The sequence below is a fragment of the Branchiostoma floridae genome, chromosome 8 (genome assembly GCF_000003815.2).
Source record: "Branchiostoma floridae strain S238N-H82 chromosome 8, Bfl_VNyyK, whole genome shotgun sequence".
Classification (NCBI taxonomy): Eukaryota; Metazoa; Chordata; class Leptocardii; order Amphioxiformes; family Branchiostomatidae; genus Branchiostoma; species Branchiostoma floridae.
The window spans coordinates 782,711-809,446 of record NC_049986.1 but is presented as its reverse complement, the minus strand read 5'-3'; the positions used below and the strand labels follow the sequence as shown (position 1 = coordinate 809,446).

The 26,736-nt window shown below is 40.3% G+C and overlaps 4 protein-coding genes and 3 non-coding genes across 9 annotated transcripts; 6 read left to right on the top strand and 1 right to left on the bottom strand.

Annotated features, from left to right (window-relative positions):
- The first annotated feature begins 110 nt into the window (after positions 1–110).
- Positions 111–4,590, top strand: LOC118420521 (60S ribosomal protein L7a-like). Its single transcript, XM_035827366.1, has 7 exons — positions 111–237; positions 1,035–1,164; positions 1,514–1,663; positions 2,950–3,170; positions 3,560–3,690; positions 4,004–4,073; positions 4,422–4,590. The coding sequence occupies exons 1-7, from the start codon at positions 235–237 to the stop codon at positions 4,524–4,526; spliced, it is 810 nt and encodes a 269-aa protein (XP_035683259.1). The 5' UTR covers positions 111–234; the 3' UTR covers positions 4,527–4,590.
- On the top strand, positions 1,353–1,427 carry LOC118422104. Its single transcript, XR_004831880.1, has one exon. It is a non-coding gene; the product is annotated as a small nucleolar RNA SNORD24 (small nucleolar RNA).
- Positions 3,357–3,432, top strand: LOC118422102. Its single transcript, XR_004831877.1, has one exon. It is a non-coding gene; the product is annotated as a small nucleolar RNA SNORD36 (small nucleolar RNA).
- Positions 3,808–3,882, top strand: LOC118422101. The gene has a single exon (XR_004831876.1). It is a non-coding gene; the product is annotated as a small nucleolar RNA SNORD36 (small nucleolar RNA).
- Positions 4,591–5,665: 1,075 nt separating the features above from the next.
- On the bottom strand, positions 5,666–11,046 carry LOC118420516 (surfeit locus protein 1-like). Of its 2 annotated transcripts, XM_035827356.1 has the most exons (9): positions 10,833–11,044; positions 10,588–10,627; positions 9,462–9,654; positions 8,245–8,424; positions 7,748–7,820; positions 6,774–6,821; positions 6,452–6,566; positions 6,019–6,100; positions 5,666–5,859 (listed from the first exon to the last, which is right to left on the bottom strand). In XM_035827356.1, the coding sequence occupies exons 1-9, from the start codon at positions 10,887–10,889 to the stop codon at positions 5,793–5,795; spliced, it is 855 nt and encodes a 284-aa protein (XP_035683249.1). In that variant the 5' UTR covers positions 10,890–11,044; the 3' UTR covers positions 5,666–5,792. The 2 variants fall into 2 exon arrangements, with proteins under 2 accessions (XP_035683249.1, XP_035683250.1); XM_035827357.1 differs by lacking the exon at positions 6,019–6,100 and having other exon boundaries at positions 5,686–5,859; positions 10,833–11,046.
- Positions 11,047–11,240: 194 nt separating this feature from the next.
- On the top strand, positions 11,241–13,571 carry LOC118420487 (transmembrane protein 183B-like). Of its 2 annotated transcripts, none has more exons than XM_035827318.1 (2): positions 11,241–12,574; positions 12,975–13,571. In XM_035827318.1, coding segments are annotated over exons 1-2 (1,161 nt in total). In that variant the 5' UTR covers positions 11,241–11,414; the 3' UTR covers positions 12,976–13,571. The 2 variants fall into 2 exon arrangements, with proteins under 2 accessions (XP_035683211.1, XP_035683210.1); XM_035827317.1 differs by having other exon boundaries at positions 11,241–12,583; positions 12,984–13,571.
- Positions 13,572–14,568: 997 nt separating this feature from the next.
- On the top strand, positions 14,569–18,627 carry LOC118420539 (prefoldin subunit 6-like). Its single transcript, XM_035827387.1, has 4 exons — positions 14,569–14,728; positions 15,101–15,171; positions 16,974–17,098; positions 18,072–18,627. The coding sequence occupies exons 1-4, from the start codon at positions 14,659–14,661 to the stop codon at positions 18,187–18,189; spliced, it is 384 nt and encodes a 127-aa protein (XP_035683280.1). The 5' UTR covers positions 14,569–14,658; the 3' UTR covers positions 18,190–18,627.
- The last annotated feature ends 8,109 nt before the right edge of the window (positions 18,628–26,736 follow it).

Here is a 26,736-nt window from a genome sequence, read left to right as displayed (position 1 = left end):
ACGAAAGCATGCATTGTCAAGCTAATACTAAAATAGCTGTAATATTCTTTTGTATTATTTTATCTAGAAGGATAAGAATATGTTTCAGAAATTTAAGGAACGTGAACACGCGCACTAACGCACCCACTAAGAGTAATGGCAGAGTCTACAGCAAGATCTCGTGACATCACGTGAGATTCAACGAGACAATAGCACCCACAATCCTCTGCTCTTCCTTTTTGGACCTTCGTCAAAATGGTGGGTGTTGAAAATCTGACATCGGAACATGAATCGACTGAAATCCTTGCTATTTCCTCACATACTTGCTCATATTTTAGTTCATACTGAAGCCCAAAGTGATGAAGATATTTTCCCTGGTGTTATTTTGGTCGATGGTTGTGAAAATGAGTCGGAAACAAAGGCGTTTTTGTAGGTGGATGGAGATGCCGGATTCAGCATGGACCGGGGTGGAAAACAGCATAATTTTTGTGACGAGGCCCAGACCAAAATGTTACACCTTTAGAGATTTGTCAGCATTGTGCTTTTGTACCTGCATGTAACGCATTGAATTTGTAAACGCTGTATGGCTAGTTGGAAAGACATAAAAAGTTGGCCCTATCCGCCATAGTCAAAACAGATGAACCTTGTGTTTCTAACTATCACAATCACATGTTGAAAACTCAGATATTCTAAAATTATTCTGCTAGTAGGTATAGTGTCAAGAAAAAATTGTAAACCACAGTACATGATGAATGGATGTCCAATTCACACTTGTGTGCTGAGGAAAACTGAATCTTCACTCGCCGATCTGAATACTGTGGCTGCTTATATGCTCAAAATAATTTGTTACACGAACAGTCAAATCAATTATTTTTTCCAACCCTGTACAATATTCCATGAAATTGAAAGACATTTTTTTATGACAAAGACAGCACCAAAACTTTGACTGCAAGAATTTTAAAGCTGAGGTAAATCATATTCATATTCATACATGTTCATTACCATGCAATATTTTGTTGATTATAAAAATAAGTATCATCTCTTGATCTCCCCAGCCGAAGGGAAAAGTTGCTCGCTCGAGGGGGAAGAAGGTGGCCCCGCCCCCAGCGGTGGCGAGGAAGGCTGAGCCTAAGAAGAAGGAACAGAACCCTCTGTTCGAGAAGAGGCCTCGCAACTATGGCATCGGTATGGACAAATATTTTGGAAAAGAAATCTGTGTTTCTCTGCCAACATTATAAGAAAGCTGTGTCGATTTGTGTGTGTAAGAAGAATTAGCATAAGTGCGTGCACAGGAGGAATTAAAGTAAGGTAATGTCATTTTTTAATTCTCCTGTTTAATGTCTGTTGCTCTACAAAGATTGAAAATCTCTAGGTGCCAGTGATGATCCCAATATTTGCTAGTTGATGCGTCAATGATATCAACCACAACCACCAAGATCGCTGAGGCACAATGACTTAAGTGACAGTCTTATTCTTTACTACCAAAATGGTGAAAGAAAATGTGTTGTAATGACAAATGTAAATGTGTTGACAGGCCAGGACATCCAGCCGAAGCGCGACTTGAGCCGTTTCGTGCGCTGGCCCAAGTATGTCCGCCTCCAGCGTCAGCGGGCCATCCTGTACAAGCGTCTGAAGGTTCCACCACCAATCAACCAGTTCACACAGGCGCTAGACAGGCAGACAGGTACGGAGACATTGTGTCCTCTTACATGTAAAACATAGGGGACAGTTCAGGGTTCTAGCCAGTGCATTTTAGCGTAGTGGGCCCCTACGCTAAAATTTGTGACCCCTACGCTAAAATAAGGGCCACTACGCTAATTTTTAACTAGTGTAGTGGTGCTTTGCTGTCATTTGCTTGTTCAACAATGACTAATCAATGTCTGAACAATGAAAAATGATAATATGCCACTCAAAACTGAACTAAAAATCCTAACTCTTAACTCTATATCTTCAAATCTCACTGTGGAAGGACCAAGACCCCCTTTCCACACCAATCTCCTGATAAGTCGCTTCGCTACCATGCCATTCCCACTACGCTAAAATAAAATCCTGGCTAGAACCCTGCGGGGTGTAGCTGTAGCTGGCGTAGTGTTAGAATAAGCCTGCTTGAAAATCAGATGATGGGGTAGAAGGGTTTTAAGTATTCTTTTGATGTTTGGGTACTGAATGTTAAATGTGAGCAAGTATTTTTAGCCACAGTACATGATGAATGGATGTCCAATTCACACTTGTGTGGTGAGGAAAACAGTATCTTCACTCGCCGATCTGAATACTGTGGCTACTACTAGTTTTATATTTGAAAAGTGTATGATTCCTGTACTCTATTGCTCTTTGCAGATTGCTAGTATTGACCCCAGGGCTTTAGCCAGCTCGAAATTTTTTTCCGTCAGCCAATTACGATCATCGCAAAAACCACGAAAATCAATTAGAAGGACTGAACTGAGACCCTGAAAAACTGGTTTTAATGAGATTATCGTATTCAAAAGAGCGCCGACACACATTGTCAACAATCATAACAATAGTAAAACAAACAGTGTGTGTTTTTTACTGCCGTGGACAGCATCCCCAAGCTGCCTGTTGCTTCCACCAAGGATTTTTGTCCGTCAAGGTTGACGGATTGGTTTTAAAATTTTTCCGTCAGACGCAGCACATTTCTGTCCATTGACAGAAAAACGGACGCTGCCTGGAGCCCTGATTGACCCTCAGATTTTGTCTACAAGTGAGATCATAACTAGAATACTTCATATGGTAACCTTTAGGGAACACCAAGGCTGCTTAGCATGAAACTCTACTTGCAGTGTACCATGCTTTAAATCATGTAATGCTCCTCCACACAAGATTTCAGGTGTACATATAAATGTATGGGCACTAGACAGTTATGACACAAAAACTAAATTGTGCACAGAACAGCTTTGGGTTATATGCTTGCCTGCCATATCCTCATGAATGATGTATTCCTTATCTCTCCAGCTACTCAGCTGTTCCGCCTAGCTCAGAAGTACCGCCCCGAGACCAAAGCAGAGAGGAAGAAGCGTCTGATGGAGCGTGCTAAGAAGCGCGTGTCTGGGAAGGAGGATGTCCCAACAGAACGTCCCGCTGTCATCCGTTCTGGTGTCAACACGGTCACCACCCTGGTGGAGTCCAAGAAGGCACAGCTGGTGGTCATCGCTCATGATGTCGACCCTATTGAGGTATGGGTTTGATATACAACTCATAGCTTCCATCTGTTAACCTGTTTATTTGGTATTCAATATTCATGTTAGTAAATCCAGTGTAATGACATTGACAGATAAAAGTAAGCTCTAGAACTTTTGTAAATAATGTATCGGTTGATAAAGGCTTGATTGGGCCTGAAATGATTTTTTTTGGTCCTTGTGCTGCTGTGATGATTGAATTTCTTCACCTGAAGTTTTGTGTTGAACAAATAATACGAGCTTTTTAATGCTGAGCAGCCTACCAACAAACAAGGAATACGCAAGGAACCCACTGGGAGGAGTTTGGAAACTTTTCTGGCTTGAATGCACTGTATGTACAACTTGCTTTGTCCTCCATTCTGAGATATGGTGTTTTTACTCAACAGTTGGTGCTCTTCTTGCCAGCCCTGTGTCGGAAAATGAACGTTCCCTACTGCATTGTGAAAGGGAAGGCACGTCTCGGCAGACTGGTGCACCGCAAGACCTGCACCTGTGTAGCCTTCAGTAAAGTTAACCCGTAAGTTCTTCACATTCTTATGATTTTGTTGTATGCTTTTTGTACAATCATTAGGAATATGGTTTTTCTGAAAAAATTAAGGGAAGTTTACTGGCAAAGTGTATTGCAATTACTGGGCTGCTGTGATGTATGAATTTCTTCACCTGAAGATTTTTGATGAACAAAAAATCGAGCTTTTTAATACTGAGCAGCCACAGTCAATGTCATTTTATTGTGTGTCGTGTATACAAGTTAAGCCTGATACAAACTTCTTTGTATGCAGTCCTGGCATAACATTGAAAGACCAAATTTCATATTCTTTCCATTTGTATAGTGAGGACAAGGGACAACTAGCCAAGCTGATTGACGCTGTCAAGAACAACTACAACGAAAGATTTGACGAGGTCAGTATGTTTGAGAGGCTTCATTTGTCCATTACCTGTGATACCAAATATTTTACACTGCAAGTCTTCCTGGACATATATAAAAATACACACGACATAAATTAACACATACAAATACTTGTAATTATTTACAATTATTTATGTGACACCATACTGTCTAAATGGTCTTTCCCAGTGTTTCTTGCCACGAATGCTATGATGACACAGTGCGCAATGTCAGAAATTATAACTGTTGTTACCATGTGGGTAATTCTGAGCATTCTTACCTTAGCACATACCACTATGCAGACGGCTTGTAGGGTAAATTGATGCTTTCAACTTTTGAGCATTTCTGTTTCATGTTTGCAGATCCGGCGACACTGGGGAGGCGGTATCATGGGCAACAAGTCCCTCGCCCGCATCGCCAAACTGGAGAAGGCCAAGGCCAAGGAGCTTGCTCAGAAGATGGGATAGACATCCACAGATTTATCAGAGGAAAAGCTCTAAAAAATGTAATAAACATTTCCATCCCAAATATGTGTTTTAGTACTTGTGTCTACATGTGTTCAATTTCATCACATAAGGAGAAAGACAGGCAAGACATCTAGTGAAGACTGGTTTATTTCTTTCTTTAGATTTACACAAAAAGAGCTGTGGACAGGATATTACTTATTACCTTCTGATTCTAGCAAAGGCTCAAGATAACTAAATGATATACAGTCAAACCTGCCCAAGTCGACCACCCGGCGGACCGGAAAAAAACGGTCGATTTGGACAGGTGGTCGCTGAGAGGAGTATCGACTTAAAACATGCCCGATGCAAAGTATAAATGGTTTCCGCTGTGTTGAATGGCAAATAGCAAGCACACTGCACGCACGCAAAGAAGCGAGGTATTTAATGTCAAATACAACACGCACACTGTAAATTGTAAATTTAACCCCAAGCTTTTATCGAATTTTTATACGATACAGTGTTTTAAAGCTCAAGTATTTGTACACTAACGTTTTAGACAGTAAGGGAACTTTGATGCTGTCAGTTAACTACCATACAAGCCTTAATGCGTCGCTATGTTCTTGATCTGAAATAACTACGGTGCACCTTTCGAATTCGATGCCCGGTACGTCCCGATAGCGTACTTACCCACGGCTGAATGTACAGTACAGTACAGATGGACAAAAGCACTCACACGTTTCGTAAAAAGGTATGAGCTACACAGATCTTTCTTTAAAGAGTATGAGGCTATATACGTTTCAGCATTCGTTCACTTTATAATGATATAGATTTTTAAATGTAACAACTAGATTCGGATTTTCTTACAAGGATTTCGGCACAAAATCGCGCTAGTTATCATCAAAAATCGATGAAAACCTCAATTTTGAAAATGATGCGGTCGTTATGGGTCCCAATTTGGGCCGGTCGCGGTCGCGTTGGCCAGGTGGTCGTTGAGAAAAGGTCGCTTAATGCTTACGTCAATGGGGAAAAAAATCGGGACCGAGAAAAAGCGGTCGAAATGGCCAGGTGGTCGCTGAGAAGAGGTGGTCGCTCGGGCAGGTTTGACTGTAATTGTGTTGAACAGCTAGCCGAAGTAAGACGTATATAATGTATCCATTCACACATAAAATTAATTGCAGAATCTAAATTTGACAAAATTACCACATTGTTACAATAATTTTAATGAAGATCAATCTCAGCTCAAGTTGCAGGTCCTACTCTAAGCTTCACATCGAGGCCCTGCCTAAACTATCTTGGCACCTTCTTGAAGTAGGTCCAATACCAGCCAATGGCAGTCAAGATGCTCAATGAGTACCTGGAAGAACATCCAAGAAACAAGTGAAAATCTGAACGAATATCATATACATGTTAGTGAAACAGCCTTGCAGACAAGGTAATAATCCTCCAATCTTCAATGCTACCAAGTCCAAATTTTCAGAAGGCACTTGTACATGTATACAATAATAGTACATACCATGTGAGGATGTATTGCATGTGTTCATTTCTGAGTTGCACCCTGGTTTGACCCCCTATGGGTCCACCTGGTACAGTGCTCCCTGTGAAAGAAGAAAAATTAACTGTTAAATCAGGCAGGAGCTATTTAATAAAAACTGATAAACGTCCTGTAATCGTTGTTCAGTGACAGCAAACAGTTTCCTATTTGTTTTGGTAAAGACTTATGATTGAAACCTTTATATGGGGTATGTACTAACATGGAACATTGCTCAATCTTCTTGCTGGCCAACACGGATTGACCCTGCGGTCAGTACAAAGGATGGCGCCCAGGCTACTGACATTTACCACTGATAACAAAGATCAAATAAGTTATCACAGATAAGGTAAAGATCAAAATGAATCTAGAGATGCTACAACACTGGCTATATTTCAGGAACCAAACAGAGTTATACCTCCAACTGCTTCTATATAGATGGGCTGAGCCTCCGTTATCTGAGCCATGGCCTCCACATCCCTGTAGTGCCATCTGTTGTGTGCAATGTCATTCTTGGGGACAAATGGTGCTCTCTGAGGGAATGAAACAATCAAATTAGAGAGACCTACATTCAGAACACATTAAAGGGAAGATCATCTCCACACACATTTCAAGTCATGCTACACATCTGACATTGTTTTGACTTAGAGCTCCTTTGCTTTTAACGGGCCTCTACTGATCTTTTAATTGATACAATGTAATATCCAAGCACAGCAGTACAACGCGTATAGATTTCTCACCTTTTCATTCAACCTCACTAATCCTGTAACTTCCACCTCTCCTGTAACCTGTAGCGAACACAAAATCAGTGAGAACTAGGGGTGGGTACCGGCACAGAAAATTTAACTTCCAGGTCTGGTTCAGGTCCAAAGGATCAGGTTCGGACCTGAAACTGGACCTGATTCGGTGAGTGAGAACTTGTGGATGGACAATAGTCAAACCAATGGTCCATTTCGCAACAGCGAAATCTGTTTTGTGGAGTATTCGAATCCCACTTACAAAATTCCATAGGGCTAACTGCTTCTGTACTGTTGACTGTAGAACTTGGTAGAAATAACTTAAGACTCTACTCTACTTCCCTCTTGTTATTTGCTTATACCAGTAAGCCCAGAAACCTGTTAATGCCTGATCATATAGTCAGTACATTTTCCAATAGGTCCAACATCCGGTCCAATGAATTTTTTCAGGTCCGTTTTTTCTGGACTGGTCCAATGAGAAAACCCCTAGTGAGAACCGAATACTCAAATACTCTTGATATTAAAGTGGGGCTAAATGCGAGTGAGTGAGAAAGATTACTCTCCAAGCAGAGGTTAGGCTCCTTTTTTTAGTCGTTTTTATCAGGCTTTTTTTTTTTTAAATTTTATCTTGCTGTGTCAAAACCTAACTGGCTGGCGTACTTCAAGAAAAATGACAAAATAGAAAGCCCGATAAAAACGACTAAAAAAACCCGTTAAAAAACAGCCGGAGCCTCTGCTTGGAGAGTTAGAAAGATAGCTAAACGAGAACAGCAAGAGACATGTTTGTACCAAAAATCTATCTCAGAGTTCCTCTGAGATCCAATCTTTCAGTGACCACATGGTTACTTGAAAACCCCAAGTTATTGTAAACCTAGGTTGGAACTTGAACGTGTATTGAAATGTTGGTCTACACAAACAAAGTAGCTTCTAACTGTCAAACATCTAATACTCAAAACATAATATATCTTAGTACTGACCTGGCCATCTGGTCTTGTTGCTGGGTTGATGTTTTTCTTGGACACCCATCCCCTGTTCACTAGAATTGTCCTCCTGTGTGTGAATCAAAGAGCAATCAAATATAGACTACCTTTGCTCAAGGTCTTTGAATGGATATTAAAGAATTAGCATGCCTTGGACACCCATCTCCTGTTCACTAGAATTGTCCTATATGTGAAGCAAAGAACAATCTGATAAAGTACCTTTAAATCTCAATATGCTCAAAGTCAAGGCCATCAAATGAATATCGTAGGATCAGCATCAACAAAAGGGTTTTATTATTTTGATCTTTACAGCACTACCAGTTTTCACAAAATAAGGGATAGTGTAGAGCCACAAAAGTAATTGGAATGCACCCAGGATATATATTTTATATGCCGTAGTAGATTCTAGACTGATAAAATGTAGGACTACTATGCCACAATTGTCATGGAGCAAACAGCAAAAAAAAAAAGCAGAAGACCTGGATGGCACCTACCCTGTATCAGAGCAGTGGAAAGGTGTGACCACCTGAGCCCCTGACTGTGCCCTGGCTCCCATGCCCCCTCCTGTGTCATGGGTGTTCAGGGAACGGGGTAACAGGTACATCTCCTTGGAGTGGTCAAAGCTACCTCTAATTTTGACTGGTCTGTACTCCATTGTCTCAAGGTCCTGTTGCCTGAAAAAAGAAATGAGTACAAAAATGTGGTTGAAAAAATAATGAGAGCAAACTAGCGTAGCATTTATAGTCATTTCTACAATCAAACTTTCAGAGTTTACGCCAAAAATAGTTACTCAAGCAACTGGATATGGTTTTGAAACGGTCAGACGTTTCGGAAAGAATCCACTTTCCTTCGTCAGTGACACTGAAGTGATCTGCAAGAAACAGGTCTTTTATACTCTAACTATGAATGAAGACAATTTCAGATGTCCAATAGGAAAGGTTGTAAGACAATTCAGACTGAAGACAATTTGGATTCCAAAGAAAACAAAGCTAAGCCAAAGTCAAGCTGAAGACAATTTGGATTTCAAAGGATATCAAGGCTAAGACACAGTTAATGCAAATGAGTCAATTAGCTCCTGTTGTTTTAGTTACAGGAGCTAAAAGTTTTGTTGGGGGGGGGGGGGGGGGGGTAATGCTATGTCCCAAGTGCCGGAAAGTTCCATACGTAGCCCCCCTTTTCTGTTGAGGGTGGGATTGTATATTCTCTCATATATGGCCTCCTCTTCAGAGTTTACATGAAGACAGTGGGAGTCGGATACTCTGCCAATTGATTGTTTGGCAGAAAATTGGACCATTGTTATGAGTATCTGCCATCAACAAGTTTTTATTAACTATTAGATTCAGATCTGAACCTGAACCTGATATTCTGGGCCTGAACCAGACCTGTACCTGAATTTTCTATACTTGTACCCACCCCTACTAGGAGGGTCTCCATGCAGCTTATTTTTATTTCCTGTAAGTTGTAGAGAAAACCGTAATCTACGTAATCCGTAGCAAGGCCACCAAATTTAGCATAATTGCCTTTCTTGATTTAGCGTAATACATAGTGGGTTCTTCTGAATTCAGCATAAATCGTTGTCGGGACCCCCCATGCAGACCCTCTACTATCAGTGCAATGTGGCCTTGCCATGACTCTTGTTTTAAGTCAAGCACACCTGACCATAGATTCTCTTCTCAAGTGTGTTCAGTTCTTTATAAACATAACTACTTACTCCGAGGGTATAGGAACAGGATGTCTGCTTGTCCTGGCCTCCATGTCTTTAATCAAGTCTAACTTCCACTGTCTCCTCTGGACCTGCCATGTGCCCAGCCCAAAGGCTGCAGCAGGGATGGACAGCAGGAACCAGGCATGGGGAGGGGGGAGGGAGCTGGACCTGGAGGCTGTCTGACTGGCAGATCTGGTACCTAGGGAAAGGATAGACCAGTTCATCAGTCCTGGAAGTATCAGATCAAGGAGCTTTCATCAACTTTGTTTAAAGCTTCTTGGTCAGATAAATTAGCCTGAGTACCATCCTCCTTAGTAACTGCTGGCTAAATACTTTCGCTTGCTACAACAACTAGGGCTGGGTACCGTACGGTGTACCGGTACAAAACCCTTTTTTCTTATCAGGACCGGTCCGGAAAAACCAGACCTGAAAAAATTCAGTGAACCGGATGTTGGACCTTTTAGAAAAAAAAAAAAAGATTATATGATCATGAATTCACACATTTTGGTACTTTCTGGTCGAAGAAAATAGCAAGAGCGGAGCAATAGCAATTTCCACAAAGTTTTACAGTCAATCATACAGAGACAGTTAATCCTTAGGTTTAAGTACTAGTAATATTTTAGAATGGTAACTTGGTCAAATACGCCACAAAGCATACTTTTTTTGTTGTCAAGAAATGGACTATGTTTTGAGTATCGTCCATTCAAAGGGTTCTCACATACTGAATCAGGTTCAGGTTCAAACCTGGACCTGATCCTCTGGACCTGAACCGGACCTGGACCTGAATTTTCTGTACCAGTACCCACCCCTAATAACAACGCTACGTTACAGACGTGGTACGTAGTACCCAGGCTACAGATAAATATGATTATGTACTCGAAGTCACATTAGGTGGATAGAAGTAGGGATGGGATTTGCAAATGGCTCTGACATTTAAAGGTGTACTATAATGTTATTATGATCTTGTGAGCCTGTCAGATCTAATGGGTCTGGCTAAGGAAATTCTAGCAAGATATTGCTGAAATCAATTGATGAAAGATGGAGACTCACAACAAATATAAATCATAATTCATCATTTATGAGTCGATGTAATGATAAAAACAAACAAAAAACATTACAACTCTAGTCTTACCTGGACAAAAAGTCCTGTTCTTTGCTGCAAACAAGCCACACTGAAAAAAAGCAAAGCATAAATTGAAACTCAGATACACAAATTATTGAATATAACTTTGAACTATTGGAGAAGATCACAGAATAATCAAGATCCCTACTTGCATTTCACTTGAATACAGGTATATACATAGCTATAGGACCATTCCTATAAAAAGCTCATCACGGTGGTCAGAGCAAATAATATAACGTCACATGTAAACTTACCTGTGACCCTTTCCTGACGCACTGTAATGTGGCTCTACTCAAAGAAAATGGGCTCATTTTGTCTGCAGCTTTTTCAACTGTCCACCGGTCAGAGTTTTATCACAGAAATCCTTCACAGAAAGGCCTGGTCAAGTACTAAATAACCCCTGGAATATCATGCATGAATAAGGTTGCATAAAATGTTTAAGGTCAAAGGTCGATATAAGATGGAGCTAACCACTATGTATGATAGGGTACAATCGTAAGAAAAAAGCAAATTTGAAGCTAAAGTTAATAGCGTTGCAATCAATAGAATAAAACAGTAATAAAATTATTACATAGATATACTTTTACGCTTATTAAAATTCATGCAGATGTATCAGAACTTATCAGTCTATGGTAATAAAAAATTCATTAACTCTCCACTTACCTTAGTGGTTTCCTCCAAGTGAACATCCAAGCGTCATCATGGCTTCTGTTGGTGGGAGTGAGCACCTCCTGTCCAAAACTTCATCTTTAGTCGTACAGATAAGTCGCTGAATCTTGCAAAAGTCAATACTGTGTAAGCTGACATGCGTGTTATAACACAGAGACTAACAGGACATGCCGAAGAGAGGAAAGAAGACCAGGAGGAGGCGTGCAAAGTTGGCGGGCCCAGACGCGGATGTGACCCTTCAACAGTTTGCCGACGCCGGTGGTTCTCAACCACCATCTGGTAGGGTCGGTAAGGGAGAAGGTAACGCCTTCGTCCGGCAAGCCAAGGCTCTCTGTCACGGCCAGCCGTCAGAGACGTTGAAGATGGAAGAAGAAGTCCCTTGGTATGAGAAAGACTGGGATAGTGACCAAGAAGAAAGTCATGTGGACAGTGACACTGAAGAAAACTTGATCACATCTAACCAAGTTTACAGTAGATATGACAGTCAAACACACGATGATGCAGAGCCTGAAGTTGAATATCCGATGGACATATGGTCTATGCTTGCACCCTATATCAGGCCAGAAGATATTGGAAGGTTTGCTGCAATATGTAGAAATACTTGGCTCCTTACAAGAACCATTGGCTTCTGGCGAAGGCTGTACAACAGGTACTACCTGTCCACTGCTCAGCTGCCGGAGAGACTCCAGCGTGAGTGTATGGAGAGAACCGTGTGTCTGCGGACATGCGTCATCCGCTCCCTGTTCCACCTGTACGCACCCTTTCAGCTGCAGGTGAACACCCGAGCACCTGTGGACCAGGAGAGGTTTAACGGCATCATCGGCAGCAGGTGCATGTACAGCTGGTGTTCCAAGGGGCGCACATGTCTCACCACCCAGTCTGGAATAAGGGATGTCTGGGTCTTCTACTTCAAGCTGCAGCTCCCTGGTAATCTGCCAGGTGGGGCATATCATCCCAGGAGGAGGAAGCTGTGGGATGTGGATGAAGATAACGATGATGCCCTGTTGAACCCGGAAGACGGTTACTGCGTACTCCGTATCGTGGCACCCCACTTTATCGCTGTACCGGGAACTGTTATGGGAAAAGTCATGGCTGACATCAAACTTGCTCTCAGCGGAAACATGCAGAACCATTGTATCATGATGCACTTTTCGGATCAGCTGTGCACAACAAGGAAGAAAATGAAGGCAGCTAATGCTTCGAACAGGGCCAGGACTAAAGCTAACTGTTCGACCATGCTGGGTGAAAGAGTGATACTGGACCCTGTTAAAAGTATTCAGGTCTTACACTGGTGGCATCCCCAGTATCCATACAAGTATCCTGGCTAGCTGTTGTACAGGCTTTTAGCTAGGAATTAATCTGCGCTGCAAAGCCGCGCTGGCGAGCGCTGCAGGCGCGAGCATTATAGGGGGGTCCGGGGGTATCCCCCCCCCCGGAATAAATTTTCGGGTGTCCAAAGTAATCGGAGTGATCTGGGCTGCGAAGCCGTGCAGGCGAGCGCTGCAGGCGCGAGCATTATAGGGGGGTCCCCCCCCCCCCAGAAAATTTTGAAATCATAACCCTCTGAAATGCTATTTCCTGCATTTTGAGGTGCATATTTTGTAGAATTCAGCCAAAAATTTGGGCGTCCGTAGTGCGTCTTGCTTAAAAGTATTGCGTCCGATTTCTTATGTTTGTTAGGACAGTGCGTCTAAATGACGCGTTGACGCATGCCTAGCTAAAAGCCTGCTGTTGTATCATGGAATATTCTATTGTAATTTAGCCTAGAATATGAACATGGATTCAGTAATCATATCAGCATTGAGTTGGAAACAAGATGCATATAAAATGACACGAATAAACAATCTGCTTCACTTTTACATCTAGGGGTTTGTATGTTGCTGGCATCTCTGACCATGAAATAAGACTATTATAATAGTAGCTATAAGGTCATTCTGTCATTATTGCAATGTATATGGAACTTATGATAACTTGGCTATCAGACTTTTGCAGATCTCAATTTCAAGGACTTTGAGTGACATGAACTTCTTGTACTCAGACATGTAGAATTAAGAAATATGAACAGCCTGGCAAAATTGCAGTGGCAGCTATAAAATGCCTTATGGTATAAGACCAAACAATTGCTTTTGAAACTGAACTAGGTGCAATAGAAATGTGAAAGACAACTTGTTGTATCTTGTATTGTAGATACAAATGTAGATGTAAGAAGCAAAATGCATTCAGAAATTAAGTAAAAAAAATGTACTCATATCAATATAAACAAATACATCAACCTTCAATAACACGAATTAAGTTTACTAAATAAAAAGTATTCTATGTTGTAATGTTTTCTGTCTTTATTTCAAAGTATGAGTGTTTACTATGGGAAAAGTTATGATTACTAAAAATACTTTCTTACACACTGATTGTGCCTTACATACAGTGTGTAACTTCTATGTCTCCTTATTCAGGTGTTTATTCTCTATATGCAAATACGGTAGTCGGTAGGTGTAGTCTGTAGATCTAAATCAAGCGTCTAGATTGCAAAACCATTTCTTTTCTTTTTTTATTTCTTTTTTTTATTGGGTTTTCAAATAAACAAAGACAAAGAAGGGTTGGGGGACCATCCAACAAAATGACAGCAAAAATAACAAAAGTGATTTCATTATAGCCATAACAATAATGAACTTAGATTCAAAAAATAATATGAGAACTTAAAACTGTAACAGTAATGGACTTAGATTCAACAGTGATATAACAGATCTCAAACCATAACAATAATGAACTTAGATTCAAAAGTAATATAACTGTATATAAGTAATATAAACCATTTCTTTACTCCTACATTTACATCTACACAATGCTAGACAAATTTAGGGACAGAATCAGAGGCCTTACCCTTGTGTGACCAGTGGTGGTGGTGTAACCAAATAAACAAAACAGTGGTACATAGGAGCAAAAATAGATAATGATGATAATATAGAATGCCACACTGGATAATTTGTCAATATTGACATTACCTATTTGTTAATATTTTCTAATCTCCAAGCAGATCCTACAATGGCATAAAATAGTACAAAACTGGCCAAGGAGTGTAGTCAGCCATTTGCCATGTAGCCAAACACACTCCTAGGCCAAACACACTCCTAGGCCGGCTTCACTCCTCTGCCAGCTTTTGATACTATCTTATGCTACCATAGGATCTGCTTTGAGATTAAATATTTTCTAGAAAATGCTGGGGTGGAAAAATCATAACATTTGTGACTGTATGGCATGGGTACATCTCATCACATTAAAGACAAGACTATCTATCACTTAATGTTACTATACCCTCTACCCAATATATTCTTGCTCTACCCAACATCTACTTGGAGATTACTAATTTGGGTCAATGACCCCGCATGGACTGTACCACTTATCATCATCATCACCATGGCGGCTCTGGAGACAATGCGGAACCAGTTGGAGAAAAAACTGAAGGAATTTCAGGGAGTCCAGAAAGGTAACACCAATATTTAAGTTTGAGGAGATCCCTTGAACTGCCAGGTACCTTTGTGTCTCCTGAAAACCTGCAAAACGGACGGATTGAACTCAGGACACGCGAAGACATGTGTGGGGAGGGGGGCGGAACTACCATGGGCAGCACATTTTTTGCTTGGTTTAGCCGATCAAATTATATGTACATGTATTTTGTGGGTAACGTTCTTTCCGGTGAACGTGGGTTGGCGTGTTTTCTGTTAATTTGAACAATTCTGCCCAAACTATGATTCTATAGTATGGATATGATATGGTTTGAGAGCTAGTGAAATGATAGCTTTCAAACATTACACTGACAGATTGTTTTCCACTTAACCCATTTTCCCTTCCTCTGCAGACCTACAGAAGACAGCCTCGACTAGGAGCCAACTGGATGTACAGCTGAATGAAAACAGAATTGTGAAAGATGTGAGGTTTTACAATTTTCCACAGTACTAGTACTGTAGTAGTATGACATAAATTGAATGATGTCATTTCTCACATGATTTAACCCTTCTGCTGCTGGATAAAATTACACCCTGCTTCAGGAATTTAGTGTAAAATGTAGAAATTACTAGTAACCGGAACGACCTCAGTGGTGTTTGGGGATTGCAGTTCAGGGCTCGAAATACCACCTGCATATGCAGGTTAGTGCAGGTAAAATTGGAGCTGTGCAGGTATTTCTGGTGTTTACATGCACCTAACCTGCACTGGTCCATATAATGGGTTTTATACATAAATATCATATGGTGTAGGTGTATGTGGATTGTTATTAGCTGTTATTACTATATATTACCACCTATAAAGTATACAAGACAAAATAGCAATGGTTCCTGGTCGATTAACAATTTTAGTATGATCCATACTTCCTAAATTCAGGGTAGTGCAGGTAAATTTTGTCTGGTGCAGGTAATTTTCTATGTTACCTGCACCAGCGCAGGTATGTAGAAAAATGTAATTCGAGCCCTGCAGTTGCTTTCACAGTAGCGCTAGACATGTAAAACTATACATTTCTGGAAACCTAAGACCATACACAAGTCCAATCAAACAAAGACAAGATTATTCCAGGTCTATTTGAATATATTTCATCAATGACATATGGAAATGCTTACTCCGGAAAGTCAACACACGATCGATCATCTGTGAAGCCCAAGTAACGTCACAAAATCTTTTCAAAACTCGTACAGATCTCTCCCCATGCCTTACGAATTACGATGTTACATACAGTTGTAAACAAGAGGCCAAAACATGGCTAGATCATAGCTTTCATTGTTATTACATTTATCAGAGTCCTTGTTGAGTGTGAAATGACCACTCATCTACCAGCTGGGCGCAGCGGAGGGGTTAACCAACTCTTGATAAAATTGGTTAGATGTAAACTTGTGTGGTAGAAAGGTGATAATGCAATGACTCCTTCCCCACAAATAGAAATAAAGTAAAACATTGCACATTTTAGAATGATGGCCCCATGCGAGCGTGTCATTCACCTGACTTGCACGCTACTGGAAAGGGTTACACTACAGTACTTTGGAAGGGTTGTTAAACTATGGTCCACTGTTGATTGTGCTTGTTGACAAGAGCTAAGGGAATTTGTCTGGTACAAAAAAAAACCTGTAAAAACTGTACTAGCACATAGCATCTGTCTCCTTAACTAGTGGAAGAATTGCTCAATTTTTGGTGATCCAAACTGGTTCAAGGAGAAAACTTTCATCTTGGCATTTCATCAACATACAAATTTCGATCCCCATCTCCCAACAAGTGCACATAAACCCTGATTGGTCTCTTCTTTACCATGCCAATAATAATATTAATATAGACGCCAACAATATCCTCAAGCCTGCCAAAAGGCACACCCGGGGTAGTCACGACTACACCTGTACAAATATACCAGCCCATATTGGCCGTACAGACATATACAAAAAATCTTTTTTTCCGCGTACGATACCTGAGTGGAACAATCTGCCTAGCACGGTTGTAAGTGCTCCCAACGTTGAGTGCTTCTGTGCCAGGCAGGCGGCCTGCCCGCCCTAACCCGGGACCTCAACTCCCCCTACGATGTAGATTACTATTATGCTGAAATAAAATTCTGGCTAGAACCCTGAGTTTTCTGATAGCTACTAGTACATACCAGGTATCTATGGCTGTTGACGTCTTGTAGCTGTCCATGCGAAGCCAGTACTACACGTTACTTTCTGTTGATATGATGTAACATCAGTGTTGATATCCCACAGGAGCTGGAACTACTGGAGACAGACTCTAACGTGTACAAGCTGACAGGTCCAGTACTGGTTAAACAGGACCTGGAGGAGGCCAAGGCCAATGTCGGCAAGAGAATAGAATACATCGAAGGGGAAATGTAAGCATTTGACTCACTGAAGTTACTACATCTGTAGATTAAATGGAACAACGAAATTTGCAATGTTTCTATTCTTCAAGTTGTCTCTGTGCCAAACAAGAAGTACAGTGCCATGCGATATCTGTGTGCAAAGATCAGATTCTATGAGAAAATACAATGATAATGTATTGAAATTTCAGAACTTCTGACAAAACATTAATGCCTACTAGTAAAACAGTTGTAAAGTGGAACTAGTAGAACTAGTTAACTTAAATTCTAAGTAAGGCCATATTTAATTGATTACTGGTATATGGATGAAACCCACGCACACATCAATTTTTAGCCGTTTCCAAAAAAAATCAAGTTTTCAAAAATACTATAAATCGTACGAAGCAGATTCAAAATAAGCAAATATATGCATGGATTGCAAGAACAAATATCCAAAATCAAACGTATACTAATGTCATAGAATATTCCAAGGTCAAAGAAGATGTGAAAGAGCAAAAGTAAAGAAATTATTCTTAGGTATGCCATTTTTGTGTGTTCAGTCATTTGTTCAACCTTCCTGACCTCTCAGAGTTCATGAAGGCAATTATCTTTTTGTTCAAACTGTTTTTTTGGTGCTTGTTTTTGGGTTCCCAGATGTTGTCATCCATATATTTAAATCAACATGACCTAATGCTTACTTCTAAATATGTAACGTTACTAGTATAGGGGTGAGGTCGTTCAACGTGATATAGATTTTTATTGCAAATTCTTGCCTGAGGGCTAATTGCAAGTGACAAAAAAGACATAATGGTTAAGCAACTACTCTAGTCTAACTTAAACTAGTTAAAGATGTAACTTACTGGGTTTGACTTCTTTTTCTGAGACAGTGGAAGACAAAAGATCCTACTTTTTCTGTAATGTGTGGGTTTTGCGACAAGGCAGACAGATGCAGTTTGATGTGTGAAAAAGTAGACAATAGCCTGACTGTAACTATTCTGTTTTGCAGTAAACGTCAAGATGCGACCATTAAGGATTTTGAAGAGAAGCAGGAGAAGAGCAGAAAGGAGCTGACAACTCTTCAACAGCAGTTCCAGCAGGCCCAGGCTAAGGCTGGCAAGGCATAACCATACGTGTTAGGGATGATGACTGATTAACTGTATAGCCAGCTGTGACCATTGTAACAATTTCAATGTTTGCTCTGTATGTTTTATTTAGTTATGCTAGTGTGTGGGGTTTGTCTGATGCATCCTGTGTTACATATCTGTGTATATATTATTAGTTAATAGATTATTTGTCAGGAATCAGCTCTTTTGTTGTCATCATCAGATGTGTATCAGTTTGCATCTTTGGATGACTATAAAAACTGTCATATTTTGATGTATATGACACATTTAATAGAGTACTCCATCAATCTTCTAAGCTGTCAAATTTCTTTTTTTTTTATTTCTTCATATGAATTTGTCTCAGTATCAAAGCCAACAACTTGTACTGAATGCATTGCAAAGGCCAATGCAGCTTTGTGCATGAAGAACTTGCAGTATTAGCTTTAGTATCACTGAGATGATAACCCTTTAGTATCAGCTTCAGTAGGTACAAGCTAATAGATGGCATGGAAGGGAAAGCATATACAGTGTGTAGATGCTTTGCAACAGCAACCTTACTACATAAAGACCATAGTAGTCCCAGTCTCTATTCTGGGTTTTGTTAATATGTATGTTTTGTTTGTGTGTTCAGTGGGTAAATTTTTTTTTTTTTTTACTTTCAGAGGCCAACTCTAGAAGTTTGATACCTCTTAATATTTTGTATGAAATGCTGGAGTGTGATACTGTATCAAACTTGAGCATTACTAATACACCTTTATGTGTTTACATCAGTTGTTTACATGGGATGATGGGAGAACACAAAAGATATCATGACATTATCGCGATGATTTTGCACTTGAGGAGTGTCCTGTTTTCATGCATTAAATTCACTTTGTATCCTACATGGGATTGCAGTGTTTCTTTGCTATGTATTTTCAGTGTGTTTTGTGTATGTATGTGTAAAAGGCAGGAGGTCTCCTACAGTCTCTAACACTGCAGTACTGTTACCGCTCTGACAACAGTGACTCAAGTCGAATATATCTGACCAGGAACTTTTAATAGCCACAGTGTCACACCATTCACCTCAATAGAGATTAGCCGTGTATTGCTGGATTAGTACTACGTGCGTGTTGAATTAATTCCGGTAGGAGGCGCTCGTACGTGGTCTCTGGTTTAACCAACAGTTTCATGTTCAACCGGCGATTATGCATGGTAGCCGACGGTTTATGTATGGTATCAAAGCAAGAGGACTCCAGATTCTTGATAAACAAAAACAAACGATTGATCAATGAGTCATATCTATCATTAAGATGTCTTATTTATCCTACGTCACCATACTAATTTTCTTCATTGTAAAGCTTCAATAGAATAAATGACCCCCCATAAGGGGGAATGAGGAGAAACTCGAGAAAGACGACAGAGCCTTATTTCATATGTACGTAATCATCTGGGATGATTAACGGCAATAGCTTCAGGTACAAAAGGTATCTAATTACAGGGGTCATCGAAAACATCATGTAAAGATCAGCCACTGAATACTATGGACGTTAGAGGGGTCCTTAAATAAAAGAGCAGTTTGAAATAGATCCTTGCTACGTCTTTGACAACACAGCCTTATTTCATAGTACGAAAACATCTGGGATGATTGACGGCGATAGCTTCAGGTCCAAAAGGTCTCTAATTACAGGGGTCATCGAAAACACCATGTAAAGATCAGCCACTGAATAGGGCCCTTAATACACAAAGGATGCCATCAACAACATTTTTCTCCCGAAGATATCACGTCACCGCGCTGCTGAGTGGCTAAAGCCAGTACGTATACTTGTCATTGAGTATACTACTGCTTGTCTGTTAAGGTGGCTTATAAGAATGACATTTTTTCCAGGCTAAGCAGCGTCTGTCCGGTATCAATATGGAAGAAGAAGTCGATGATCCGTCAGAAAAGGATGGTTACGACCATGTTCCATCTCTGGGCTCAACATTTCGCGATCTTCAGACAGCATACCTCATCACCAGCCTGGTACTGTCGGTAGGGTGCGGACTGCTTCTTATTTTCTTGGTTTGGAGAAAAGAACACTTACAGAGGCCCAGTAATTATTTACGTTGCAATCTAGCTGTAGACGACATCATCTTCACCAGTTGCTTGATTCCCATCCGTATCTACGCACTTTCCCGGCAAGATGTTAGCGGTGAACATGCATGGTGTTCGGCATGGTTAGTGGTAGGGACCCCATGTCTGACATCTATTAGTTGTACGTACCTCATGATGGCGGTAGATCTGTACTACTTTGTGTGCGATCCCCTACACTACCATGACAAAGTCACCACAAAACGTGTGGCTGTGGGCATCGGACTGGGGCCTACTGCGTTCAGCGGACTGCCCGAATACAGCGTGCGGTGCGAGACTGACTCTCTGGACAGTGCCTCCTCTTCTGCCATTTTCAGGACCATTAACCTCCTTCTCTTCTTCCTTGTCGCTTTCGTCATCCAAACGCTCTACTACCGCGTCTTCAAGGAAGCCAGGAGACAACAGGAAAGAGATGAGAACCGGGACTTGTGGATCTTCCAGACCAAGGCATTCAAGATGATGGCGCCGCACGTTAGTGTTTGGGCTATTTCCGTAGCCACTGTCATTTTTCGAGTGGCCATGGCACGATCTGTGATCAGTAAAGAACAGAGGTTACAATATGTCATGATGGTCGCTGATGATGTGAGCATCCTCCTGTTCCTGACGGTATCATCCATTGCCAACCCCATCATCTACAGCTTTCGGCTCCGAGAGTTCCGTCGAGCCTGTAAGGAGCTGTGTGGACTGCAGACCAACACCCCACCTGCGGTACCGGCACGGCGGCATCGTGACATGGAGATGGCCGCTATCAGTGGTCCTGGGCAAGGTGCACCGGCCACAGAACTTACGCAAGCTCAAGCCTCTGTAGAGAAGCATTCAGACCAAGCAGAGTGGCAGACCACACAGGCAGACATGAGACCAGGCCCGGCGCCTTGCACAGAGTACCGTGGCTACAAGACCGCTTCACAGCGATCATTCCGGCTAACAGTACGGGCAGATGTACATGCTGAACCGACACCATTCTCCTCGGAAACTCTTCCCGGGCAGTTGGATGCAGACTCCATAGACGTCCCCACATCGATGTTGAACACGGGGACCGATGACACAACAGTGGGGAACACTATGGACCAGTCCGCGTTAAAGAAATCAACTGCGTGTCCGAAGATAGCATGGCAGAAAGGTATACAAGTCAGTGCGACAAAGGGCAAACCTAAAGATGATGTGTCACTGCAGGAGGAAACGTCTTAAGAACCTTCCCAAGAAACGAGACAGTAAAACAAGTTTGTAGAGTTTATGACCTCCCCAAGAACTGCATTCATGAATGAATAAGTAGATATAGGAAAAGTGATTAATTTCGACAAGGAGCGTGACAATTGCAAGTGCGGCGAATCATCACCCAGTCACAAGGACAGAGGTAGGTTTGTTTGTATATGTACTATATGTTCTCAAGATTATTCAGTCACTTGACATGATCCACAGAGTTAGACAAAACATTGTTGTTGTCCATACAACACGGAACTGCAATACATGGACTTAAATGTTGTTTAATGTTTAATGTGACTTAAACGTATGATGAATCAATGAAGACATTCATTGTGGATTTTTGTCCAACTAGGGCAAATGCAGGTCAGAAAACAGACATGTTTATAAGTATACAAATATCGGTACGAATATCTTAGTCGTAGCATATAAGTTCGGCTTCTTTTTGCTCCTTGTTAAGGCCCCCTCTCACTTGACGTGCGGCACGCTTGCGGCATTGCTGCGTTCGAAAACGCAGATGTACCGCCACGGAACCTAGAGGTGCCGCAAGCAAACCTAGAGGTGCCGCAAGCAAACCTAGAAGTGCCGCAAGCAAGCGCGACGTTTTTTAAAAAGTTTAAAAATAACGCAAGTGGCAAGATGCCGCAACAGTGCCGCAAAAGTGCCGCAACAGTGCCGCAACGGTGCCCCAACAGTGCCGCCACCATGCCCCAAACAGTATCAAGGATATATTTTGCCTATTTTACACCAAGAATCAAAAGTAAATATCATTTTATCACCGAAAAACTATTTTAGATGCATTTCTGATAATTTTACAGCGGTTTTCGATCCAGTTAAAACACTGCGAATTCCAGAAAACTTACCTTGTATCCGTATTCAGAGTTAACTTAAAAATACATCTTTTGATTTATTTAATGGAAAGTAGGTCAGTATTTTATACTTGAAAACAAAAAAAAGTAACTGGTTTATCGATTAACCTACGGATGTAGAGATAAAGGTTATCGTACAACGTTCAAAAAGAAATATGTTGGATGATAACGAGTTTGCGTTTGCGTTATAACGTTACAAGCTAATCATTGCTGGTAGCCTGCCACCGATAAAATACAAAATTGCAGTCATTCAGACCCATGGGCCATATTTTTCTCACTTTTTACAAATATGATAGACTTAGACATCAATAGGCTGGCAAGCCATCCGCCGACAATGAAAATACTCAGCGTCATACAAAAAAAGTATGAAATATCAAACATTTTCATTTTAAAAATTTGCAAAATTGGTGAATAAACATATAAACATACATAATTACACATAACGTTACATGGTGCAAAACGTACACATCGAGTGAAATCTGGTATATAGTTCGTGTCCGTTCATTTGGGTCATTTCCTTTACTGTAAAAGTCTTTCAAGGTTATTTATTATAGCATATGTACCATATAATTCATTATCATAAGGGAAATCTTTTCATTATAAATATCATTTTGGGGCATTCTCATCATTTTACGGTGATTTTTCATAAATTGACAACGCTGCAATTGTCAATAACATGTTCATTTAGTCTAGAAACGCAACAGTGCCGCACGTCAGTGTGAGTGCAAGGCAAAATCGGCGAAATTAACACAACAGTGCCGCAGTGAACGAACGCAGCAATGCCGCAAGCGTGCCGCACGTCTAGTGAGAGGGGGCCTTTAGTGCTGAAAATATAAATTGTGCGGATTTAGCAAGATAGTTTATCAAATGAGGAGTATACGTATCGCGTGCTACGCATATATTTGAATAATGGATTCACTTTCTATGAGTACATAATAACTAAACAGTATATTAGTATCACAGACATTGCATATTATAGTACAATGCAAACTTTTCTTCCAACACAAAGGTATACACGGATCAAAATTTCAACGACCACTGTAACTTCTTCAGGTTACAGGTTGTTTCGCAACAATGTCAGTTCCCAACAAGGTACAAGTCTTTTCGCAACATGTACAAGTCGTTTCGCAACAAGGTACAAGTTGTTTCGCAACATTTGAATGTTATTAAACTTGAAAGCCTGATAGTATTAGAAATCATATTCATAACATAATTATATTGCTACCTGTGCATGCCGCGTATGAAACTGTACCGCCTCGCCCCGGCGTATGAAAATCATGGGGCTGAAAGGTCCATGCGGCCCCTTGTTCCTCTGCCGCCGGGGTTGTCTTTCACACCCGGTAAGATTTTTACGCGGAAGGAGTATAATTGTGTTAGGAATACAATTTCTAATATCATTAGGCTATATAGATTGATAACATTCAAATGTTGCGAAACGACTTGTAAATTGTTGCGAAAAGACTTGCCTTGTTGCGAACTGACGGTTGCGAACTGACATTGTTGCGAAACAACCTGTTACCCTTCTTCATGATCAATAATGATGACCAATCACTTCAGAACGTAAATTCGCGAGAGTTCACGTATTAGATAGTATAATCTTCAATTAAGTTCAAATCATTCTCTACGGTATCTTAGATTCAAACTTGATAGATTGTTTTGCTAAAACTTAAGGAGTCCGGTCATGCTCTCGTGATTCAATTCGCATTCTTAGTTTACCGATGGTAGTTCTGCTCATAGTCATCTCATATTGCGTATTTCTACCGTTTTTGTTTTGAAGAGTCGTGGTAAAATCCTTATAGACAAACTGCAGAGCAATTGTGGTGCATAGAATAAGTATTCATATTTATGTCGGTAAGAAAATAAAACAGTAGAACGATTGCAACGAATTTTAATTTGTCCGTTTCAGTCTGATTGTAGAAGAATCAACTGGCGATTTCGATGCGTTTGTACCCGACTTGTAGTAGGTGTACAAGTGTACACATTGGCATGCTTACATGTTTTTGTAGTTGGCCAGTTTATTTCAGTAGTCTTTGCGTTAATTCGGAGTTTGTTTTGAAAACGGGAAGGGGTTTATCTAAAATCTCTAATTACTACCTATGTCCCTTTACAAAATCAAAATAATACTTACTAATATACAGAATACTTACACATGTTTAAGTTTGCAAAAATATAAAACATCAGAACAATTTCTAGAAGATACAAATTTTGTTTGTCCATTTCAGCCTGCATACTTCTAGTAAGAATCTATTGGCGATTCGCACCCAAAACTGTTTAGATGTTACATGTACATTGTACTCTTACCTATATTATTGTATTTGACTAGTCAATGCGTTCGGAGTTTTCTATTACAAAAACGAGGATATCATCTTAAATTGCTTATCTCTACCGGTGTACATCTGCAGATTCGTGGCCACAATATTCAAATAAATACAGACAATGTGCGATGTAATTGCGATACACGGAAAAGGTACTTATGCTTATGTTTGTGGAAAAACACTATAATAATGATTCCCAGAATATACAAATATAGTATATCCATTTTACTTTTGTTGTAGAATTTACTAGTACTGACCATTTCAACATGTTTGTACCCAAAATTCTAGATGTACATGTTTACACGTGGGTATGTTTACATGCCGTTTTTTTAAGTTGACCATTATATTCCTATATCTGAGAAGAGCAAAAACGGTGGGGAGGATATCAAATTGCCTACTTGTACTGATGTACATTTGCAAATACGTGGCCACAATATTCAAAAGAATACTTACAGACAAACTGCAAAGTGATTGCAGTGCATAGAATAGAATAAGTACTTATGTTCATGTTTGCAGGAAAAAGACAACAAACATCAGAACGATTCTTAGAAGATACAAATTTAGTTTATCCATTTCAGTCTGGTTGGAGTAAGAACTTATTGGCGACTACAATAATTTTGTACCCGCGACTGTACTAGATGCACAAGTATAAGTTGGCATGCTTACATGTTCTTGTAGCTGATAAGAAAAGAAACGATCCTAGAATATACAAATTAGGTTTGTCCATTTCAGTCTGGTTGCAATACGAATTTACTGATGATTTCAACGTGATTGTTTCCCAAACTATAATAGATGTACAATATCACATGCGGGCATGCTTACAAGTTTTTGCACTTGGTCATTATATTTCAATATAGTCTATGCGTTCTTTGTTATAGATATAAGAGTCTCATTCTGTTCAACGATTTAGATGTTGATACCAGTTTCATTTACTATTATATATATAGTACTGTACCATTGAATACAAGAATAAGATTGGTTGTGATTACATGCTCCATCGCTTCAATTCTTGTTACTATGGTGACTAGTATGGTCTCTAATTCTAAATTAGAAGGTGTTGGCATGTTTATTTTGTCCATCTTGTTTTTTGGCGCTCTCTCACGTCAGATTTGAGTTTGAAGAGGATGTCATCCATAAAATGCACTGTGAGATACAATCTCTGCTTCACGTCAGAAGTGCATAACAGGAATTTTCTAATAATTGTTATCGTCACTCAGTCAACCCTCGAAAGAAAAGTAGTTCTAGTATGACAAGAGTTCGAAGACTGATTATGTAAATTTCCACATTAATAATAATAATAACTTCCACATTAAGAAAATCTATGCTTGGTTATGTACACCTTTAAATACTTAGTACATTGCACCAGTCACAATGTTGATTGTCCAATCATTTACCACTTAGAGGAATTATGGCGAATTAGGGACGTATTTGCATAATTGGTATCTGTTAATGCTCCACCAGCCTCAAATTAAGTACATTACGGGTATTTAGGTCCTATAATAGAAAACACAGCAAATATAGATTTTCCTCATCAAATATGCAAATTAAGAGCCCGGTTGGGTTAAGTTGCACTTGACAATTAGCAAATATCATCTAAATCTGTCATTCCCTTGTCCAGTTGTCCTCCTTAGAAGAAGTTGACAAAAGCGCCCCTACAGTTCCAAAGAAACCTACCAGAGGGTCAAACATACACCATGTATTCCTCACGTCACACGTTATCGGCCACCCAAATATGAAGACCATAGCACATCCAGGTCAAAAGATACAAATAGCGGAATTTCTACTGCAGTACCAAGGTCACATACCAGAGGGCACATAATTCACCATGACCTTCCCCTGCCCACGGACCAAATATCATCGTAATTCATCCAGAGGTTTTTATACCAAGTTCACAAAATATCCGGAAAGACAAACAGAAACACACACACACACACACACACACACACACACACACACACACACACAATCACAACTATATCTCTTATTTTCATGGAGATATTTAGGTACCAAAAAAACCTATCCAACCGTACCAAATTCAGCCCACCGAAAGATAGTTAAAGATTGCGAAAGTTCGATC

Excerpts from the sequence above, each read along its gene's own strand:
- LOC118420516 (XM_035827356.1), bottom strand. The coding sequence starts at position 10,889 with ATGAGCCCATTTTCTTTGAGTAGAGCCACATTACAGTGCGTCAGGAAA. Across the intron at positions 8,425-9,461 it reads CCTGTTCCTATACCCTCGGA|GCAACAGGACCTTGAGACAA; the intron begins GTAAGTAGTTAT and ends TTCTTTTTTCAG. Across the intron at positions 6,822-7,747 it reads CAACAAGACCAGATGGCCAG|GTTACAGGAGAGGTGGAAGT; the intron begins GTCAGTACTAAG and ends TGTTCGCTACAG.
- LOC118420539 (XM_035827387.1), top strand. The coding sequence starts at position 14,659 with ATGGCGGCTCTGGAGACAATGCGGAACCAGTTGGAGAAAAAACTGAAG. Across the intron at positions 14,729-15,100 it reads ATTTCAGGGAGTCCAGAAAG|ACCTACAGAAGACAGCCTCG; the intron begins GTAACACCAATA and ends CTTCCTCTGCAG. Across the intron at positions 15,172-16,973 it reads AAAACAGAATTGTGAAAGAT|GAGCTGGAACTACTGGAGAC; the intron begins GTGAGGTTTTAC and ends GATATCCCACAG.
- LOC118420521 (XM_035827366.1), top strand. Across the intron at positions 3,171-3,559 it reads ATGATGTCGACCCTATTGAG|TTGGTGCTCTTCTTGCCAGC; the intron begins GTATGGGTTTGA and ends TTTACTCAACAG. Across the intron at positions 4,074-4,421 it reads ACAACGAAAGATTTGACGAG|ATCCGGCGACACTGGGGAGG; the intron begins GTCAGTATGTTT and ends TCATGTTTGCAG.
- LOC118420487 (XM_035827318.1), top strand. The coding sequence starts at position 11,415 with ATGCCGAAGAGAGGAAAGAAGACCAGGAGGAGGCGTGCAAAGTTGGCG.